Source organism: Bactrocera tryoni, chromosome 5 (assembly GCF_016617805.1).
Source record: "Bactrocera tryoni isolate S06 chromosome 5, CSIRO_BtryS06_freeze2, whole genome shotgun sequence".
NCBI lineage: Eukaryota > Metazoa > Arthropoda > Insecta > Diptera > Tephritidae > Bactrocera > Bactrocera tryoni.
Genome location: NC_052503.1, coordinates 989,605 through 1,013,967, shown reverse-complemented (window position 1 = coordinate 1,013,967; position 24,363 = coordinate 989,605). Strand labels below are relative to the sequence as shown.

The 24,363-nt window shown below is 34.5% G+C and overlaps 1 protein-coding gene across 6 annotated transcripts; it reads right to left on the bottom strand.

Moving 5' to 3' along the window:
• Positions 1-3,632: 3,632 nt before the first annotated feature.
• On the bottom strand, positions 3,633-22,420 carry LOC120779197 (protein SCAI). 6 transcript variants are annotated; one of them, XM_040111463.1, is made up of 10 exons: positions 21,056-22,420; positions 8,235-8,375; positions 7,989-8,171; positions 6,940-7,170; positions 6,734-6,856; positions 5,720-5,863; positions 5,340-5,653; positions 4,581-4,835; positions 4,304-4,507; positions 3,633-4,236 (listed from the first exon to the last, which is right to left on the bottom strand). In XM_040111463.1, exons 2-10 carry the CDS (start codon positions 8,330-8,332, stop codon positions 3,992-3,994), a joined length of 1,797 nt encoding a protein of 598 aa, XP_039967397.1. In that variant the 5' UTR covers positions 8,333-8,375; positions 21,056-22,420; the 3' UTR covers positions 3,633-3,991. The 6 variants fall into 6 exon arrangements, with proteins under 6 accessions (XP_039967397.1, XP_039967395.1, XP_039967401.1 ...); XM_040111461.1 differs by lacking the exon at positions 21,056-22,420 and adding an exon at positions 20,321-20,519; XM_040111467.1 differs by lacking the exon at positions 21,056-22,420 and adding an exon at positions 20,321-20,519 and having other exon boundaries at positions 5,720-5,848.
• Positions 22,421-24,363: the final 1,943 nt, after the last annotated feature.

The window sequence follows — 24,363 nt, the reverse complement described above, 5'->3', positions numbered from 1 at the left end:
CAATTTGTTAGAAACTAACTTTCTTGGACTTCTTTTGTATGTATGTATGTGTATGTGTGTATTGGCTGAAAGTACACGTATGTACATAAGTATGTAGTTGTTGCTCCTATGTAAATGCTTGCAATGAGTTTGTATATCAATATGTTAGTTGATTAAATGCAGAATATTGTTTATTTCATAAAATTTTTTGCTTGGCTGCCATAATTTGTTGTTTATACTTTCGCAGTTTAGTATATTTGCTAAGATTTATGTTGAATTTATTAAATATTTTTACCGGCTCTCAAGCGAGTCTTCATTCATTGAACGCCAACCAGATTGCCCTGCATGACCCACCAGTTAATTACAAAATTTAATATATGTATATATATATTGTATGTATGTATATTTTTTAATATTACTTTAAGTTATTACATAATTGTTTTGTTTTATTTTTTTTTCGTTTTCACTTTGAAAATGATTAAACAAATGTAGGTGGCAAGTTTGAAACTCTTATGGGCGTGGTTTTTTCCGATTTTTATTTTTTTTTTGGTTTTTTGAGAGAGGAAATTACTTCATGGTTACGTAAGTACTTTTGGGTTTTATAAATTCCACCAACTTATGTATTTTTGTATATACTACTAAGGATTTTGACTTGTAAATTTTTTTTGCACGCGAACAGTATATAGTATATAACGGTCATTTAACAAAGCGTAATTAATAGAAACTCCAAAGGTTATAATCGAAATTTATTGCAGTACACTACAGGTATGTATATAAGGTAAATAACTATGTTTGTATAAATATGCTGGCAATTTTAGGCAAACATTTTTTAGCAAGATAAACATCTTACAATGGACTGAGGGTTAATTCGTCTTGAAAAATATGCATTTATGGAAATTTATATAGTTTTAAAAATCACATGGTCATATAAGTTTCAAAATTAAAAAATTTAAATATAAGTATTGCTCAAACAACAAGATCAAAGATTTAATGCGAGTTATATTTTGGACTCCTCAAATTGCTTAAAAACCAGCCCCCCTCAGCCGCATTGTGGAAACATTGCATTTACGAAAAAGCATAGGAAGAGGTTTGTGATGAAACAAATTTGTATAGACATTTTTTGCTATATCCCCCAGTAATCTCAGTTTCCTAAGAAATATCAAACGTTTTTGTCCGATTTTCCACACTTTTGCTATTGTTTTTTAATTTTTAGTTTCTGTAATAATCATCGTCAGCATAATGTTGTCAATACATACTACAGTCATTTTGCCATTTCACCATTATTACACGCTTTTGCTCTTTTGTTTGATGTCACATATATGTTTGAGTGTATATATAAATTTCGTTCGTCTCCCACGCTATTTGCTGCTCTCATTTGCCTATTTAATGCTATTGATTTGCTTTGCTGATTTCACTGGATTTTGTATACTATATATCATAATTCATTAGTATAAATCTATTATTTATATATATGTATGTATATATAATTATAAGTATGTATGTATATGCTATTTTATCGTAATTTAAATTTATAGTTATGGTATTTATATATATACTTTTGTTTCATTGCATCGTATAAAATTTTTCCCGCAAAAATATATTATAAAATGAGTATATTTTTTTATGTATTTATGTATTTATATTAATTTGTCATATTTATCATCAACATACCTAGCGCATTATGTATATTACAAATGAATGTTGTTCCTGTGTAGCCATTCACACAAACCTACCGCGATTTTTGTTTATTCATATAGTAAAAATACAGTTTGCTTCGTACGTTTTTGCTCGATTTTCTTTTTCTTTTTGAATTATTTGTAATTATTTTTAGTTTTCTGTTTTGCTTTATGTATTAATTATAAGTTTTAATGCTTATTTTTTCATTTGCGTATATGTAGAAAGTGAGCTAAATTTAACTGTATTTCCGGCTTTTATAATATTTACTTCTCTTTCATTATAATACTTAAGTTTTATTTGTATTTTTATTAAATTTTTTCTGCGTTTTCATTTTTCATGTATTTGCATACAACTTATGAATTAGCAAATCGGTGTTCAACTGTTGTGTTTTGTGTGACCAGTCATGAGCATAAAGGACATTTTGTTTGTTTTTGTTCTAGTTGCCTTTTGGTTGGCAGAAAGACTAGTTAAATAAGAGGTAGAGAATAATAGATACATGTAAGTACTTAACTGAATTAATTGCAGCTTTTAAAGCTTCATCTTAACTAACAGCACTGGATGCCTGTAGGCATCCTAATATTTAAAGCTTTTATACTCATACCCGGACGCAACAACAGCGATTGCTGTACTTAAATGACTTTGCTAGCCGTTGTTAAAAAAACACAGAGAAATCTGGCTTGAAATTTAATTTCTAAAATATAAAAGCTATTTGGACACAGAAAAAAATTATTGAAAAAAAGACCGCCGTAATTATTCAAATTTATGCGCCCGAATGTAGATTTTTACAAGTTTGAATGGATGAAGATACGTAACAATTTTGGTCGAATTAAGCACATTATGTCCAATTTGATGCAACTCTTCAAGGACAGTATTGTTTATATCTCAACTAAAAATACGTGGTCACGTTTTGTCCGGAGTATAGTGCAATACTTATGCACCGATTTGATCCAACTTAAAAGATGGTATAGTTTATATACTAAATAAGTTAAAAGTCGAAACAATTCATAAATAAAAAGAATATTTCAAAGTTCTAAAAAAAAATTATTAAAGTTTTCAGTAAAATGCCAACGCAAAATTGCTAGATAAATTGTGACTAATTAAATAGACCTGATTTCTACGTATACAAAAATAAATATCTAACAAATTTTGCAAAATTCAAATAGAAATATTAAAATTGGTATGTTTTGCCATTTAATTCGAAACAAATTTGTTATATAACTTTAAATGAAATGATAATCAAAGTTTGGAACAAGCTGGATTGTTCTTTCTTCGGATTCCAATGTAGAAAAGTATTAAACATGTACGTATTTCTTTGTTTATCAAGAAATTATTTTTCAGATTGAAAAAGTCTAAAATTCTATAATTTAAACAGGAATCGCAAAAACGGCAACAACTACAGTGTTTTTCTGCTCGAACCAAATTTTCACAGATTGTAGAACAAATACTTAATAATATTTGACACATATGTATATATGACCTATCAACAGGCTGAACTTATGCTTAACTTTATCGGTTAAGCTTTTTAAAGGGAAAGTATTAAAAAGAAATAGATTACTTTTTAAAAATTATAAATAAATTACTTGCAAGTCTTTTAAGCACAGCAAGTAGAAATTTGTATATCCTCTTTGTCAAAGCGTATACTCTTGATAGTTTTCTATACTGCCCATATACATATAAATATATTTCGGCTTTTAACTTTACAAATTTTTCTTAGCGTTATCCATACATACGTAGTTTTACATGTATGCATGTAAATACGTCTTCAAGACTTTGTTTTTATTCTGCATCAATTGAAGCTCAGCAATATTTTTCTGGTTTAGCACTAATTTATCGCAATAATTATATCTCTTTTATTTCGCTCAGTTGTAAAATTTGTTAGCTGTCATAAACCATAAAGTTTATCTACAGTTTATTATAATTAATTGTGAGAAAAGAAATAAAATTATTTATTTTTATTTTTTCCATTTTTAGTTTTTTTACAATTACTGCATTTGTAATTAATTATATTTCTTTTACAAACTTTCTTGTATGCACCTAAGTATGTATGTTGTAAAAAAGTCGCTATGGAACCGATACTAAGAAAAAAATAAATGTAAATAGTTATATATATTTCATAGAAAATTACAATAATTTTATTATAATAAATATCGTAATAATTAAATTTATTTCTTCTGCTCGCAATCTTATAATCACTCCCAATCATATTGCCATTGCCAGAGTTAACTTTTGCCAACTTGCGTGTTTGTCTTGCTATTGCTGTACTACTAATGACTATTGTTTGCTTTACAAGAAAATTTAAATAATAAATATTTTTACAAGTATTACTAAAAAATCATCAGTCGCATTCGGGTCCGTCGGAGAAATGGCCGCGCACATCGAGCGCCGACGCTAATTGGAATATAATATGCGACAGTGATGGATGCTCGAGTAACTCATTGGATGGCAATGGTGGCTCGCATCGTGGTCTCATATGACGTCCACGAAAGCCACGATGCAATCTCAGTACAACATCACAGAAGACGAAACGTAGTATTAGCGTTCGTAAGAAGTCATCACCGAAGAACTGTACGTACGATGAGTCTGCAAAGCAAATCATTTTAATCACACACAATCTTATTACCTACACTCAAATGAAGTATGTATGTACCTATAAAACCTATGCCCTGCTCGATTTCATCGATGCGACAGCGCGTCACAAGTCTTGATGCCTCTGTTATGAAGCGGTCTACGTGCGATTGGCAGCGCTCCCAATGATGTATGGGCACATCACCGACATTACAGATGTAGCAGAGCGCCGTCAGGGGGGAATGCAGGAACAATGTGAACAGTGAACCATGATGTTGGACATCAGCTGTACAAAAGTAATTGAAATTATGAGTGATGAGTAGGTAACATATTTATGTGGAAGATATGAATTTGATTACCTTGGAATGCGGGCGGTACATCCTGCGGTGACATTAATATGACTAATGGTTGGCCAAAGTACCGGGGGATGTGTTGAAAGACAAACGAATTATCCGAATCGATGATAATGAACATTGGTCTTCGTGTGAATGGATACAAGTCTCCGGGATACAAACAATGATTCTCCTTGTAGGACTTCCCTCGGCACGCTATGCCACCGCCTTCGACGCCATCACGCTTGACGCTCGTAGCAAGGCCACCCAATTCATAGCCATCTATAAATTTAATAAATACAATAGTCACTGAAACAATATTTAACATTTTAGCAGCACAGGTTCTACAATATGTATATTTTTCTTTTGACAGAATAGCACAGCGAAGAAATAGGTTCGGTACTTAATTTGTTAAAATTTCTATCAGGATAGTTTATGTTGTTTCATCAAATACAATATTTCTCAAATCTTTTTATGTTGTGTCCAACTAGTGACTTCAGAGTGATGTCAAAGATTATATACAAAATGTGGTAGTTCTGAGACGTTTCCATATAGTTTAACAGACACTAGGGATAGTTTTAACCACAGTGACTGCCGAAACCTCTTTAAATACATTATATTATTTAATGACAATCAAAGTACTCTTTAAAAAGTAGTACATGTTCGACGGATTGCTCACTAAAAAATTTGACTTGCATGACAAATAGAACCACTTTAGTAAGAAACTTTTCCTCATTTAAGAAAATCTAGTCAGAATAATTAGAAACTAAGGATTCTGTTACTTACAGTCCTCTGGATGTTTTGTAGTCGAGAAACAACCATCAGCTGACATATATAAGAGTAATGCGCCTCCTGGAGGCAATTCTTTAAATCCACTAGCTAAGAACACCAGAAGTTGACTAATAGAAGGCTTGTATAGTAAATATTTGTGAGGATTGTCTCTATAATGACGGCCATTTTCTAAGTAACCCTTAGAACCTGGAACACCATATGGTGGTATGCGGCTGGCAGCCGGGCTGGCATCGTGCCCGTGCATGCCATGTGTGATGCTCATCGGATGCGTTGATTCCGTTGGTTCCCGTTCGAGCGTTTGTAACATTCTACAACAATAAAAAGAATAAATATTCAATTTTCCAACGTTTAAATTAGACTGCATTTGACTTTACCTAAACATGTCCATTGTTAACTCAGAGAACTTCGCTTGTTCGCACGCCGAGCCAACAATGAGTATCTCCTGCAGGCTCAACGTCATGTGCGGCGAACGTTCACATGGTGGCGTCGTTAGCGGCGACAACCTAGAACCGGAACCACTGAATATCAGTTGGTGAAGTCAAGCTATTCTAAAGAGACGGCAGTGTGGGCCCGTGCTTTCACAGAAGAATTGAGAATGTGATGCTATAAATGGTGTGAGTGTGTGGGAAGGTGGTGAGTGTGTGGAAGTGGGCAGTGGGCGTGCCGATTGTTTCACGACACGCACTGAATATGAAAATTGCGGCGAAGGGATTTGCTGGAGTGTGAAGTGAGGTTGTGATTTGACTGATCAACTGACTGACATGTGTGTGCAAGTGGCGCGTTGATCGGTGAGATGGAGTTAACTTAACAACAATAATGATAACAACAACAATGTCATAAGCAATTTACTCGTGAAAACCATAAAACATGCAGAACAAAATAAAAATAGCATTTCGTGTTCGAAAGTGGCGGCAAAATAAAACAGTTATGCGCTGTAATTATGTAATTATGAATGAATGCGTGAAATGTGCTGGCGATTGAGAATGAAAATAATGTATGCATACATGACTTTGATGTTGTTATATGATTGTTTCGGATGTTTCAAGTCTTCTGTGATAAGCACAATAACCTATATATAAATATCGTATCGCTTAAAACAACAAAATGTTATTAATAACCATAAACATAACTTATTGTTAAAGAATATTTTCTTTTTTTGTTTTTGTTTTTGCCAAATCAAATTAAAGTTCGAAACTAATATGTAACCAGAGTACCTCCCAAAATAAATATGTACAATTCAACACGCAGTATTATTTTACTCTTTTTTTAGTTAGTTAGTAAGTTAGTTTTTTAGGTATTAATTAAATTCTATTTCCTCCCACAGAAAGCACGGGCGCGGGCGACGGCGTTTTAACGGCGTCCGTGTTTAATTTTGCGTTTTGGCTCACCTGTGTGAAAGTATGATGGGATTGGAATCCGCATGAAGAACAGCCACGGCAGCTTCAGCTTTTATAAAACCTTTGATCTCTTCTAAAACTAATGACCATTCTAAATGGTCTTCTGGCTCGTAACTGCAATGAAAAATCGATTTTGTTGAAATTCTTAGACTATTTTTAAATCAAAAATGGTATGCTTTGCATTTATTCATAATTACGTTGTTGTGTATTCCTGTATTTGCTTTTCCAGTTCTGTCACTAACTCACGAACAAGCTTCATTTTCTTCAACAGCAAACAAACAACAATAAATCGCGCATAGTAACGCAACTTCTTCACCATTAAATCGGGCCGATCTTCTTTGATCGCACGCGAGTAATAAGCCCTACCCCTAATAGCTGCATAAAATTGATAAGCTTCGTTCAGGTAGTTCGTTTCGCTGGTTCTTAAGCTGGGAAATAAAAGAGTAATGATTATTTATAAACAGTTTGATACCGGTATAAAGAATTTGCTAGTTATAAAAACTTGATTCTGTTAATTCAGTATTCAGTATTATGTGTTTTCTAGAAAATAATCGATCGTGCGAAAATCTATCGATACCTCAACTTTTTTTCAAGATCTAAAGTCTACATTCCTCTGTCCGGAGCTCTCCATCAACCCTTTTATCCGATTGGAAGCGAGTTGCTATTCCGATGTCTTTTGAATGCTAGCGCTGAGCTTATGGACCTAAAGTGAGCCTGGCTAGCGCTTGTTAACAACCAAAACTTGTGCGAATGCGAGATTTAAGGTCTAATTAAGATCCAACGATTAGGATCAACCCTACGACCTAACCAAACCTAACGTTAGGGCTATATAGGAGAATTAAAGTAAACGTATTGTTATAAAATTTCTTGGAAATAATTTGTTTTCTTAATTTTAAGGATTATGCAGAGAAATAAAACTAAATATATTTTCAGTAAAGAGAATGGGTAATAATCGAAAGTGCGAAAAATATGTAGAAAGTACAGAAGTTATAAAACAAACGATTTTCGTGCGTAAAATTATGGATAAATGGATTTCTGTAACATTCAAAATCCACATCTATTACAAGACTATGTTCACAATGTGACGTAAATTACTTAATTTACAAACACATCCCTTGATCATCTATCTAAGATTTCTTCTACTAAATTCTAATTTATAACGATTCAAGTTTAAATTTTAAAAAGAAATAGAGACTTCTAAGTATGCACCCGCTTCGCAATAACAAATGTATTTTAGAGTACTTACTAGTAATGATAATAAAGCTGTCCTATTTTGCTTGCAATTTCGCCTATTTGCCAACGCTTCAATCCGTATTTCGAGTCCAATACCATGCGATGCTGTTGCTGGAATTTCCATAATTTCGTGTAAACATCAAAAGTGCGTCCGAAATACGCCTGCCACTGCCTGTGACCATATTGTGGCAGGTCTCTGCAGGGAAACAATTAAATATGAATATTCAAATTTACTGACCGAAAATATAGATTAGCTTACCTGAGTCCATTGAAGAGTTGCTTAGACTTTTCGAGCAAATGACAAAACTCCAATACTAACTTTCGATCCTGTTCTTCTGTGGATTCCATTTTCACCATACCGTTTCAATTTCTAATGTGTTATGTGTAATTTATTAAGGAGCTGAAATGTAGTACCAAGACGTGGGAATACAAAATATGAATGAGTACAAGTAATTTAGGTAGAGATTAATTGAAATGATATTGGTCATTAGAAGAAAAGTGTAGTTATCATACAAAAAGCAAGCGGTGCAGGCTTTACATAAAAACAATTTTTCATTTTTAATACAAAATTGTTTCAGTTTTTTTGTATTATCGCCCTCACCGTACAAATTCAAAAACTCATTGCGCTCTTTCACATTTGTCTACTGAACTATGAAATACTGGCATACCGAATGAATGGGGAAATGCGAATTGCGGTTGTAGCGGCGACGTCTGTGGCATACTTACGAAAGTGATGACCATCTACCGGGTGTGCGGGGGCCTGCAGCAGATATCTATGAGTGGCACTCACATTGAAAAAGCGATTAAGCACTTGAATGTATCTAATATTCTCACACACACACACGCGTACTCACCAACATTGCCAATTAAATCGTTCAAAGCAAAATAGTTTTAAGAAACCGAGCACGTGCGGTTCGGCGCGGTGCGGTGAACGTGGTAGACGTCAGTGGCTCAAATAAACAAACTGAATCATCTTTTGATTCAATAAACGCTGCTGAAGGCATCATCGACGCCAAACTTGGCGGCAACAACACTAGTCCGATATGATCATCATCATCAACAGCAGCTGTTGTATGAATATGCACATACACACACATACACATGTATGTAGCGAGGTGGGTACACCCATTTGTTTGCCAACTATGCACAGACATATGCACATATCTATATATGTGCTCGTGTGTACTATTAGCTACATATCTGATTGCACTTGAAAGACAACAAAATATGGGAATAGAAAAAAATGATAATATGAAAAATCTGCACTCAATGACAGGCTGCCGGGAGAATCAATTACATATTCGTACACGAGTGAAAGGCGACTTGGCGTAGGTGCTGCTGTGGCAGTAAAAGTGGTGCCAAAGGCACGAGAGGCACCGTGCGGTTAAATGTAGAATATAAGTGTCACACTTGACGTGCCAAGGGGAGATGAAGCATCGGCTTTTGGGGTAACTTAGCACAAGTATTCGATGATTTTGTTTTATTATCTGTGTTCGATACATCGATAACTGCTGGATAGTGGTAAATATTTTCGTAATATACAAAAATGTACATAATGGAGAAGAAACACAAAATACGTACGAATATTTTTGCATGCTAAGGCACTGGTATTTAGATTAGAATGTGAGTGATTCCAAGCGAAATGGATATAACGTTGTATTTGGATATTGTAAAAGAAATCAAAAAATTCAAAGCAAATGCTTAAATTTTTTATTAGAAAAATAATTCATATTTTATTTTATTCTAAAGTGGAATTATTTTTTTATTGGGCGATTTTCCCACATGTGTCTTATATTTTATGCCAATACAATTTTTATATAAAATTTTTGGTTTTACATATAGTACATCTTGTTATATAAACATATTTTTGCAAAAAAAAAAATTATAAACAATAATTAATAAGAAAACATTGCAGCCACAGTACCGAAGTTTAAATATCCTTCACAGGTGCATTTTTATAACATAAAATGTTACAAAAAGATCTATATCTATATCTATATCTTGTCAAATAAAGAAGTTTTCCTTGCAACTTTGAGAGATCAGATCAGTATCTACGAATTAGTTAAACTTTTAGTGATTGAACATTTTTCTCAATTCTGCAAAGAATATACTCGTGTTATTACCTGTATTTATAAAATAATCCTAATATGTAAGTTTTCCGAAGAAATAAGGTGGACTAACATTTCTCCCTCATAAAATGTGTAAATTAAATTACACAAACACTTTAAAATCGGGGTCGCCTAACGCATGTGGAATGCCCCATTTGCATATTTGCATATATGTATGTTTGTATTTAAGTGCACGCCGCTCATTATAGCCCTCAAAACTCTAGCGCCTTGTTATTGTGCTACGGGGCCACTATTGACTTACTTATTTTAGCAACATAAAAGTGCACCTATTTTAAACATATACAAATACACACAACTACACAAGGGTGTAGACATAAAATGTAGAGTAGGCAGAAAGCATAAAAATACTTCTGTAAAAAACCACTAATGCGAAAGCACGGAATAAGAGCGAGAAAGTAATACCTAACACACACACACACACACGTGAGACATTAAATATACATATATATACATACATATACATTATATACATATACATTACATATATATATATATATAATAATATATATACATATATGTGAGAGGAGAATGTGCTTGTGTTAATATTAAGTCAAGTGCGAACACCGCGTCACGCGTCATATGCAATGAGGCAAGAAATAGACGAGGAAATATTAGTAGCCAACTAAAAATTCAAAAAATAAAGAGCCTTTGCACACAAACAAAACAGTTAAATATGAAATGGGTTAAACCAAAACTGGTACATTGTAACATTTTCAAAATGCATGTGCCGAAATGTGTGCGGAAACTCGGTTGCGCTCTTTAACTGTCTATGAGAATGAAAAAATTACGTATACGCCAAGGATGTCACACGCAGCCGTTCGCATGGTTACTGCTTTCAAATGCATTGATTTCAAAACACAAAGAAATAGGCTGCACTTGCATAAAGGGTTTGGACGAAAACTGCGAAATTTGGAGCTTATCTACTTTTGTTGCCAGCAATTGTTGCTTTTATTGCATTCATTGCAGTTTTTAAACGCATTGTTATTTGGCTGCGGTTGGCTTTTGCGCACAGGAAACTGTTTTTGTTAAGCGAATAATTTTAAATATGACTGAGGATTCTTAAATTTTTGAAAGGTTATAATGATTTTTAAATACGGCACAGTTTTTAATCAATCTTCAGTTATACCATAAACAGCGGAGATAAATTCGAAAAATTCAGTAGATTCAAATTTTCTATAATTTTCATGATTAAAGAAGCATATAACAGCGAATATACAATTTTCAAATACATACCATACAAATTTTCGTTTAAATTGAAAAGAAAATTTGATTTTAATTTCCTATATTGTACACTTGAGTTTCACTACTTTTAAAGCGTTCAATTTCCAATATTTAAATTTCTATGGTTTGAGAACAGGAAATGAAGAGAAACAAAAACAGGCAAACAATAATCACAACTATGTATATACAAAGATGCGTTGAAAAAGTTCCAACAACAATAACAAATAGTAGTAAATGATGCTTGTACAACAAGTGTACATAGTAACAACAATAACAATAATGGCTATGAATACATCTTTGTGTATAAATAATGCAGCATTTGGTAGACAGTTTGACAAACTGACAGGGACGACTCAAGTTTCCAAAGTTTACACAGTTTCACCCAGCAGTAAATACATGTTTTAGAGGATTAGTGAAAAATTATATCACATTTGGACTGATTGAGTTTTATAAGTGCTAAGACTTATACTAAATAATATTATTGTTTTTTATAACCTGAACAGCGTATACTATGTTTGTCATGAACTTTGCAACACCCAGAAAAAACTTCGAAGAAGTCCGTCCGCCTGCATATACGCGAACTAATCCCTCAGTTTTTATACCCTGAACAGGGTTTATAAAGTTTGTCACGAAGTTTGTAACACCCAGAAGAAAGCATCGGAGACCCTCTAAACTATATATATCAATGATCAGTATGTCGAGCTGAGTCGATTTAGCCATATCCGTCTGTCCGTCCGTCTGTCTGTCTGTATATATACGAACTATTCCCTCAGTTTTTAAGATATCGTTTTGAAATTTTGCAAACGTCATTTTCTCTTCAAGAAGTTGCTCATAGCTGCCATACAAACTGAACGATCGGAATCAAGTTCTTGTATGGAAAACTTTCACATTTGGCAAGTTATATTCACGAAATTTGGCATGGATTACTGCTTAAGGTAACAATATAATCTCCCAAAAATTTTTTCAGAACGGAATACTATAGCATATAGATTCCATACCAACTGAACACATAGTTACTAACAAAAATGCACCTGTGAAGGGCATTTAACTTCGGTGCAACCGAAGTTAACGTTTTTTCTTGTTTAAATAACAATTTTGCACACGTTTCTTTCACCACAAGAAGCTGCTTATTTGTCAGAATCGGCGCGCTTTAGCATACAGCTGCCTTACAAAATGACCGATCAAATCAAGTTCTTATATGAAAAACTTTCTCATTTAAAAAGACATCTTCACGAAATTCGGCACGGATGACTGTCTACGACACCACTACAATCTTCAAAAATATTGAATATGACTGCCTTACAAAGTGACCGATCAAAATCGAGATAAAGATATTTTTACATTGTTTTATGCTTTAAGGAATTCACCTGTAAAATGTATTATTGTATATATGTAAATATTTATAAGAGAGTTAACAGCTTAAAGTTACCTATAACTGTTATTAGTTATATGCCCTTTGAAAATATTATAAGCATAGTTCACTCCAAAACGCCCAATATTCACTCGTTTCGTACTACATTTATCATTCACTGGGAACATCTCATCAATTCATTAACCTGCACAATCATACTTATATATGCATATGTGTATATATGTATTCATATAAGTATTTGTACAAGTATTTGCTTACTGCCTTTCAATTGCTATAGAACAACAAACAGCAAATGTCGACAAATCCAGACGAATGCTCCGCCATCGTTCTCGTCGCCGACGCATAGAGCATGCCGCCAACGCTAAATAAACTTCATAGCGTATTTTTCTATTTCTATAGTGGAAAGCTGCTCAAAGTACGTACGTGCTGACTGGAAAATCCAACTTAGTAGTGAATCACATGAAGAAAAAAACACCAAAAAATAAATAAAAACCCATACCATATATGTATGTATGTATACTGTACATATCACTGGGTGCATATATAGCAAGAGTCAGAATAAATGTAGTCTAACGAGCAGCGAGAGAACGCTGAATAGTTGGCGAAACGAAAAACTCATATTCGCACTTACTGCTCATCAACACGTTTGTTACATCGTACTTCAAACCAGCGGACGCGCCTCAAACTATGCAGCATTTTTCAGTAGCTATTCTCATGCATACATATTCATATACATATCTAACTTATTTATTTCCAAATGTGTGTTTGGTTCACCTCTTTATATTTTTGAACTATTTGCAGGTATTTTTTATGCACGTGTATGTGTATGTGTGCTGCTGGATTCGTTTAAGTGCTTTTTCAACCTGTACTCTGTATATACTATAACGCTTTAACCTGCGGCAGGCTATAAATAAAATCATCATTTAGGCTGCTGAAATGTTTAAATTTTGAGCGGCGTGCGTTAGCAGTTGCCTAACAGTGAAAGATAATAAAATTTTAAGACAGTTTCAACGCATCGTCTAAACTGTCACACTGGCTCATCTGCCTTCTCGTCTACGTTGCTCCCAATTTGTCTAGTGTTCTGCAGTCTACCACGTCATAAGTCATTGTCTGCACCTGCCTTTCATTCAGTTGCTTGCTCAGTTAGTTTAACGGTTTTGTGCAAATAGCAAGCATTTCAAACTGTACTTATTATATATATTATTATCGTCGACCAAACTACTAAATACAAGGTGCGTTCCAAGGTAAACAGGACTTATAAAAAACAGAAAAACTGTTTTTTTCGGTCAAATCAATTTATTTTATTCAAAATAGTCTCCTTCTGCTCCAATACAGCTTTTTTCATGATCCAAAATCATGTCGGACGAGTATTTTAGCTCGTTGGCCGGTATGGCCGCCAGTATGCCGGTGCAATCCTTTTGAATGGCCTCTACATCTGCATAACGTTTCCTTTCGTGGGCACTGCATTTTTCCGAAAATAAAGAAGGCGCACGGTGCCATACCAGGCCGTCAGTCAATTTGTGCGGAACAAACCGTGCACACACCTATCGTAAGCCTAAATGTTCAGTCAAAATGCGATAAATCGATGTTTTGGCGATGTTCAATTCCATTTCCATGAATTTCAATGATTTATTCGATGGAATTTCCGGTGATCACGGATTTTAATTGGCCCACATGTTGATCGCCATTTACAAGGATGTCCTCACGACACTTTGAAACCGTTGAAACCACTCGTGCACTCTGCTACGGGATAGGCAATTATCGCCATAAACTTGTTTCATCAATTGAAACGTTTCGGTAAAAGTTTTACCAATTTTGAAACAAAATTTAATGTTGGCTCTTTGTTCGAAGCTCATTTTCGCACCGATAACACAAACATACTCACACTTAAAACGCAGTAACTTCACCAATCGATGAAACGTCATGAAATTCTCACTGGACAATCGATAAAGATAGCAGATTCTAACGCACCAGTCGACATATAGATGGCGCCAGCAGGGGGCGCTAGATTCAAAAAGTCCTACCAACGCTGGTGCTCCGTGAATCCGTGAAAAACATTTATTTTTAGATAAGTACTGTTCCACACTTAATTCCTCAAAAATATGGACAAACTTATATTTTATACTCCCGCAAAATGATTCATAGGGTATAATGGTAGGTAGGTAGGAGTGCCGCCCTATCGGGCTCAATTAACACTTGATGTGCCATTTTGATGCATAGGGTATAATAGTATTGTTACCATTGTTTGTAACATCTAAAACCAATTGAGATAGGTTTAGTGTAACACATTTCAATTTGATAAGGAAGTTAAGACGAGTTGAAGTCTGAATATAAATTGAGATAGATGAAGCTTCCTTCAGACATTCCTTGCTACTTTGAAGAGGTCTATATTGCAGATACAAAAAATACAGTTAACCGGAAAAATATCAATGCCTTTAAATTAAGCTACAAAGACTAAAACTATTGCGTAGAACTATAGCGAGAGGAGCACTGAAGTTTTACGGGTTCTTACAAAAGAGACGTGGCCTCGCACTTTAGTAGATTTAATGCTCATATTTCCCAATCCGCCATCACTTCAATATCAATTTTCCACTCATTTCTTTCTGACATTCCTTAATACGGTATGAAAACAGGTAAAATCGGATGATAACTACCCTAACCCTCAATTAGTCACTATCTGACTATAACTTTTGAAGCTTTGATACCGAATGTTAAGTTCTCCGTGCATTTGCAGATTTATAGCGAAATTATCGGGGAATACATATGTGATTTTTAAATTTCCGTTTGAGTTCGGTTAACATCAAAAATTAAACTAATGAATTTTCGGAGATGTACTCTGCCAAAGTCTTTCACTCCATTTCAGTCTATGAGTTAGTACAGCCCGCAAATACTACATACTTATATGTATACTAAATATAATGTTTCTCGTTATTCTAGATGATTTTATGCCAAATACATATATCGATAAAATTGTCAATTATCTTAAGTACGATTGACAATTTTTCTGAGGCTATTTTGTTTTAAATTAAATGAAACCGGTGTAAGGGAAGAACTTTCCCGAGACATTTTATTGACATAATGTGAGTTTGTTATATAATAATCGGCTGCAACTGAACCTACCCATTCCTTATTTGCTATTTTGGAACTTTTCTGAATTAAAAAACACGCTCTAATTGAGTTCATATTCATTATTCAGGTCATTTATTATTTTGTTTGTGGATAATACTACTGGGTTCGATAACCTACCTACCATAAATGGATGGTAGTAAGCTTTCTATATCAATTTATACATGCGTGCTGTATGTATATGCATACCGGTGTATATGTACATACATATGTGCGTCTATATATTGTTCGCATCGATCCAAAAATTGGTTAATTTTACGCGCTCAAATCAATTAAATCCTCACATAAATATACTCAAAATATATATGTAGACATACGTCCTTAACGGCAATTTCGACGACAGCCGAAAGAGTTGAAAGGACTTGTTACTGTTTATAGATGTGCTTTATGGTTGTTGTCAGCCTTTTCAGTATTGAAAAGTGAGAAATATTTGTCACATGCAAGTCTACACTGACACGTTACATATGCATATAACGGTTTATTAGCGAGTATGCAAAAAAGAAATTAACCTACATTGAAGTTTATTTCAGTATTATGTCTATGTATTAGTTAGTGTAGAAACCTTTTATATATGATTTTATTACTTAAACAATTTCCTTGTTTATTTGTGCGCATTTAATGGTTGTCTTAAAGGTTTATTGATTTGATACGTAATTATTATAATTATTTCAGCGAATAACTCGGATGTATGTGTATATGTGCCACTATACAAAAATTGTTGGCACGCAATAAACATATTACATTATTTATTTGCTAATAAAGTCATAACAATTGCAAAACGAAACAAGTAAGAAAGGGCTAAGTTCGGGTGCAACCAAACATTTTACACTCTTCGAAGAACCAATGCCAGGGAAATACCTTAAGGTGGAAAATGTCAACCAAAGGATCGGAATCCAAGCAATTTTATATATACATATATTATATATTTAACTCACACTCTGGCCGACATATTCGGCATAAGATTTGTTAGAAAAATGGAAATCACTATACATATGTAGTAAATATTAGTGGAGGGTAGTATCAACCGGAACCACATACTATTAATATACCACATACTCAAAAAATGTTCCTTGCGTTTCATTAAGGTACCTTACATGCAATCACCAATCATATGGAACAAAGTCAAGTGGATGTTCGAAAATCCTGGTAATCGTTATATGGGGCTAGCTGAATTTTTCACCCAATTTTATCTCTTTTAAGCACAACGACATACTGTTATGAATAAAACATGTTTTGTAATTTTCATTGAGATAACTCAAATATTGGTCGATCCAGAAGAACCAGAAAAAAGTCACCCGGAAGTGGGGACTCAGGGAAGTGGTGACCCGATTCAACCCATTTTTGATACACAGAATTAGTATTGTCAGGAAAGGATTCTGTCTGAATTTCAATTTTATGTCTCCCGCATTGATCGATATTTTCAGACGTGGTTGTAGTCCGATTTTGCACATTTTCGCACTGTAACATAGGAATACAGGAGAATGCTAAGTACCTAGCTTAGTCGAAATCGGTTGGTCGGGTCCCGAGATATGTGATATCAACAAAATATGGGCGGTACCACGGTGCCAAGCTCTTCGTCCAATTTTTACATCAGCTCCCAAAAGCCCTCTCATACCATCTCGGAAGTAAAATTTAATGTCTCTAATGCAATGAGTTATTAGATTTATTGCGTTTTTAGTTTGTTTTGTATATGGGGGGGTGACCGGGGTTATTTTCACACTTTTAGTTGGTTCTTATAATATTTGCGCTGAGAAAATTTGGTTGTTCTAGCCTTAGTGGTTTAACTTATTATACACGGGTCACAGGTGCGCCTTGCTACTGCGATCGCTAGTTTTATATCTATATTTTGTGCTTAGCTAAGGCACTTTATATACTTTCGTTAATGGAATTTTGTGGGCGTGGCAAAAATCCGATTACGCTCATCTCCGTACTCATAATTTTTTTGTACTAAGCAACCCGCGTACTAAGTTTCATCAAGATACAAGCTACATTATGCACGGACAGACAAACAGTCACCCGAATTTCAACTTTTCTCGTCATCTTGATCATTTATGCATATATAGCCCTATATCTAACTCGATTAGTTTTAGGTTATACGTACAACCGTTAGGTGAACAAAATTATTATACTCTGTAGCAACAGGTTGCAAGGGTATAAAAACAACAACATGATGATTTCTATGAAAACATTTAAGCAGAAATGCTGGAAGCGAGTGCATTGTATTCCTTAACCGGTATCATGTAGGTCTATATAGGTTTTCGCCAGGTGACGTCTTACGGAGTGAAGTATTCTGACACATCTCAAGCTTTGTTCACTACAACCAGGCGACCATATCGGTGCTACGTAGGCCAGATCGGCCAGAAGATTTTCTTGTATGGTAACGGCTAGCGACTTGAGGATTTTGTTGCGGCTATGTATGCGGTGTAGCGAATTACAGGTTTTCAAGTTATTGCCTAAAATCTTAGTCGGAATTTCAACATCATATCGGTATGATATAAAGATCTACTTATACGTAGAGATCATTCTTTCTTTTCTCTGGTGTTTACGAGAGTTTTGAGATAAAAAATTAAATAGTACCGGGCAAAGAACACCATCCTGCGTAATCCCTTCTCTCAATTCTTCTTAACCTAATAATTTTTATCTCGAAATAGTACGGATAATTTCTGATTACTTTGATAGTTCACGATACACTACTTAGATGGTCCTTTTGATTTAGGCCAAGAACTATCCAGGCGTTTATGACGCTTGGTTATGTGGTGATGAGGTATTTATAAAAATTTTGGTAAACTTTAAGAAATATTAATGATAAGCAATTTAATAAGAATTTGGATTTGTTAAAAACCAAAACACAAAACACCGGGCTTTAAGCATTAGTCAGACATTTAATATACACATTCACGATGACTACATATGGATGGCGGTATACAACTATAATATCCTAGTTCTCCTTTAAGAAGCATGGAAAATATAAATCTATTGTGAAGCTCAAATTTGAATACTAATATTGAGGGTAATTAAATTAGATTTTAGACAGAATACAACTTCCATAATTATTTATTGGCTTCCGAACACCTGCTTGGTAATCATGGCTCTCAACAGACTTAATTCTGCACACAAGCGGTAAGAAGTTATAAAAGTGTATTCACTTATTGTTACTATTGCTTTTGATGATTACCATATATTTCTAAAGAAAATAAATATTTCAACGTTGCTTTTTCAGAGTCTGTATGTGGTGTAAGAAACTTTCATTCACAATTAAGTCTTTTCCAAGAAAACACTTTTTTAATTGCTCAGCAATAGAATACTATCAGCAATTAACACATTTCAAACACACACACTCACTTCAGTAATGTAACGGGTTTTTCGATTTAATTATAGCTGGTATTTAATTCAATAATAGAAATTAAGTCACGCAATTCAGCGAATACGAAATGAAGGCTTTGCGGTATACTACACTATAATAATATACACGACCTTACTGGTAGTAGTACTAGGTATAAAGTAAAATATTCTGTAATGAAAAAATAGCATTGTCTCATTAAAACTTCCACAATTATTTAAAGGCGATAACTTCGCCCTAACAGGTGTATTTCTTATAGTTAGCATAAGAGGCTATAAAAAGATCTTTATTTTGATTTTGATCGCTCTGTTTGTATGGCAGATGTATGTTATAGCGATCTTCCCGTTACCTAGGATAATAATCGATGTCAAATTTCGTGAAGATATGTGGTAAAAAAGTTTTCCTTGACTTGATTTTTATCGGTTGGTTTGTATGGCAACCACGTGTATACATACACATCATTTTAATTTTGAAAGTACGCTAGATGATTGCCAAATATGTACATAGACGAATATGCAAGCATAAATAATGTGTAAATAAGCTTTTACACTTTCACATACACGCACACAAATATATTTATAGATAAATTATTTATAGAGTTGTGTACGTTTTAAGTTATGTATGCGGAAATACAAATGCAGTGGCCTACTTTTAGGGTGCCAAGGCGGTGATTCTGTGTTTTTTGTGGTCGTGATGCTGAAAAGGACCTCAATGTGCTCAATTGCATACATATATACATCGTCATAAATAGTTGATTTTTAAACATTCTTTTTAAATATATAAAGCGTTTTTATATTTTTTATATTATCACTTGTCATACGTGCATACATATATATGATATTATATTAGAGTATATTTCTGATTTAATTTTTATTAATGTGGAAATAGATCACTCACTCTTCACCCCTATTTTGTTTAATTTAGTGGTTTAGATTTTCTATTTTTTTCACTTTAGAACTTTTGTTTATTTGTCGTTAGACCCGCTTTTCATTGTGATCTGAATCACTTTTTTAGCCTTTTGTTACGGTTATTGACTTTCTTTTACCTTTTTACGATTTTTTATATTTCAGTAACCATTAATTCAATTAACACTTTTATTCACTATTCATAAGTAGGTTTATGTACGTAAAGACACACACGCATACTCATTCACTTACCATGCCTATTGACCTAGCCTAATTTATTTAACATTTATAAATATTTGCTTTTGGCACGATTTGACAGCCAACATTTTCGTAAAGCCACTCAAGCAACTACTCTCCACACACGCACCTCGCTCACAACTCATTTGACAACTACACGACTTTCTAGTTTCACTTCCGCATCTGCATTTAGCATCGGCACACGTTCTACTGGCGATAACGGCATTGACTGCGATTCCGATTCGAGCTCGTGAAGGCATCGTAGTGGAAATATACATATTTACCCCTGCAATACGAACTGATTTTCAGAACTTCATTCAACGAATTTAACACAACAGACAGAAATCACACATGCTCACTTAGCCATATACGTATGTAAGTATATTGGTAAGTGGAAGTGGCATATTGACCTTTGACAAAGTAATCGCATATGCTGCACGCTCTAAACGAGGTAATTATCGCTATATAATATTAATGGATGCGAATATGAATTAATTAAACAACAGCTAAAACTCTTATTGACTCTTATTAAAATTTACACAAATCTTTTTGGCGCTTCTAAATACACACAAGCACAAAACTTGACCACTGCAACCACGCACAGAGTCACCGTGCCGTTGCTGGCGCCTACGAGTCCTGCGCGTGCACGCGTACAAGCACACAGACACACACTCGCACTCCACAAACCACTAACCGCGTATGTATGTGTGTGTTTGCAGTTAATACGGAAGCATTTCCAAACACGTTTACCTTTTTGTGAAACCGCAGCTCATTGTGTTGTCGTGTTTTTGCTCTTCGCCATTATCCTTAGCGCCGCTGCCGCTGAGCAGTTGCCACTCCGCGGCGAGACACCCACTACAAGCGTTTCCGTGCCAGCGCTGCCCGGCTTCACTGACTGGCTAGCTTGCTGTTGTTGTTGTTGCAGTTGCTGCTGCTGCTGCTGTCTTCGTATTTATCTTTGCATTCAATTCGTCTTCTGCACTTGAATGCCTTTTCGTCGTCGTTGTCTTTTCGCATGAATTCTGCTGTTTTCGGTTTACTTTGACTCAACGTTACTTCGCTGTTTCACACTTTGCCGCGCTTGTTACTGCTTTCTTTGTGTTTAAGGTCCTTACATGTTCTGCACGGCAGACAGACTCACCTACACATGCTCGCATAGCAAACCTGCAGTGTGCTTTTAGGCGTGATACATATATGTATATTTTAGATTTTTTTTGCAATGACCACTGCTCACACATACATACGTCACGATATCACAGCGATATTAAACACCCACACGTTTTACTTCGCGGTGCGGAAAAACAATTTCGGCCCGTTGTTCGATTCCGTTGATGAGAGCACACTTCGAGGCATCGCTTGAAACAATAAATTCATAGCATTTGCCCGCTTGCTTTGGATTTTTTTCGAGACCTAATCGCAGAGTTCTATTAAAAACTGGAAGTAAATCGGCATTCGCGGCATTTTAGTGAGTCCACGAATAGCGTTTTGTGGCGCTTACAGTTGGTAGATTTACGGCGACTCCCGTTGTGCCCTGCTGCCCTGTACACGCGTTCGCCTGACCAATTTCGCGTTACTGCGCCTGGCTCGGACCCGTCCTCGAACTCGGACTCGAAATGTGTGCCTTTTTAGTCGCTGCTTTTGCTTGTACTGCTGTCGTTCAAATTTTGACATATGTTCGTATGTGCGGATTTGCCGGTTCTGTGGTGTTCTTTCGTTCGGTGTTCGCTTTTTCTTTTTTGTGTAACTATTGTTGTTGTTGTTGGTAACTCACTATTTCACACTGACTAGCTACTTGGCATGTAAAAAGTTTTCATCATCAATATATCAACTTTTCATCGTTATTTTGAATGAAATTTCTATTGTTTTTAATGGCTATACTTTTACACTAAATGATTAATTGGTTTTCATTAATTTAAAACTAGTTTACTAGCAATTATTTGATGATTTTTTCCTATTTAAAATTGTGCTCACTTACGTCTACGTATTGTTTCGATATTGAACTTTTTCGGATTTACATTTTTAACGAAGGGTGGCTTATTGATTTTTTACACACCGCACACACCACAACGACCTAACTTAAGTATGCGCATGCGCAGTGAGCATTGTGAGCATTGTGAGCAGAAAGTGCTGAGCATTTCGCCAACAATTTGATTGCTGAGGGTAGTTTCGTAGTTTTTGTGTGGGCGCTGCTTTAGCGCTCACAGTGAGTATTGTACTAAGCTTACGTTTCCCAAAGTAAATGCAGATATTTAAAAATCGTTTATTACTCACCGCCTTACAATTACAACAGGGTTCACCAAATGTCATAGAAATATATTTGCAGAGTTACACTTTTACAAAAATAAACGACGAATGTGTTTAAAGGAAAGGTGCTTGTATTTACTTTCTCAACAGATTGTTTAATGGTTAAATAATAATATTCACAAAAAAATATATAATAATTCATTTTGAAAATAACGAAATTCAAAATTATTTCTTCTACGAGTGTTGCAGCGATTTAATTATTTTTTGCCAACAGCCCTCTAAATTACTTATTTCTATTAATAATATCATTTACGTTTTCGGTATTAATCCTGGTACTAAATACTGTAAATTGTATATATATGTATGTATGTACCTTAAACTAAGATCTGTGGCGTTTGCAGTTTACTACTGTGGGCAAAAATTAGTAGGACTTTTTAATTTAAATTACGCGCGAAAACCCATTCTTGGAAATATGATTTCTAGGTTGGTAAGACTGTCAGTGACATATATGTATGTCAAATGCCCGAGAACGTGTTGACGACGAACCACCTGATTTAGCTCCGAGTGACCTCTGGAAAACTAAACGACCGCTCCGGCGAAACCATTTTGAGTCAATTGAAGACATTACATATTCCGAAAATTGACTTTAACAACTGTATCGAGTATTGAAAAAAACGTTGGCACAAGTATATTAAAACCAAGGGGTATTACTTTAAGGAGGACGACATATATTTTGAAAAATAAATTAAGAGTTTTAAAATTATGAACAAAGTCCTACTATTTTTTTTTATAGTAAACAAGCGGAGCAAGCGAACCTGAAGAGCTTTTTTAGCATTAGATGACAAGAGAACGATGGCACTTGTCTAAACCTTCATTTAGTACCAAATGGCTTCAACAATACTTCCCGATCTTGATTTATTATCTTGTCGCATTTTTATATATTTATATTCGCGCAAGTTTTCTATTTCATTAGTTAATTCTTAAACTTTGACATACAAAATTACACCTTGTTTCAAAATTCTTGAAGCGTTCATGAACGCAACGCTGCGGGGCGACATAGTCGACCTCTTGTTAAATTTTAGCCTCAGGATCTTGAAACCAAAAAACAATTTTTTTTACTTAATATTTATAACCATAACTACATCCAAGCTTACTTAAATAATTGGAAATCCAATCGGAAGGGCAGCGATTTGAAAAGAGCATTTTTTGACAATGTTTTTCAAGTTAAAACAAATAAGAAAGTGCAGTTCAGGTGTAACAAAACTTTTATACTCTTGCAACTCGCAAGAATCAAAGCAGGGGAAATACCTTCTGGTGAAGTAAAAATTATATTAAATTATATTAAACTCAAAAAACTTTTACTACAGTTACATCGAAGCTCCAATACCTTTCACAGGGCCATTTCTTATAACATAAAGGGTATAAAACGATTTTTATCTTGACATTGATCGATCAGTTTGTATGGCAGGTATACGCTAATTTGATTACTTTTTATGGGATCAATGGCACTTTTGTTTACATTTAACCAAGTCCACAACCTTCACTTATTTTTAGTAAAGTCAACAACCTTTGTTTACATTTGGGGTCAATGACCCCTTGGTATACATGTAGACCATTTTTCAGAGGTCAATGACCTATTTGTATACTTTTTATGAGATTAGTGTCCCTTTTGTTTACATATAGCCAAGCCCACAACCTTTGGAATCAATGTCCCTTTTGTTTACAGTTTATGAAGTCGATGAAGTGTTTGTTATACATTTTATAAAGTCAATGACCTTTTGTGTACATCAGTATCATACTTCACAAAAAAAAAA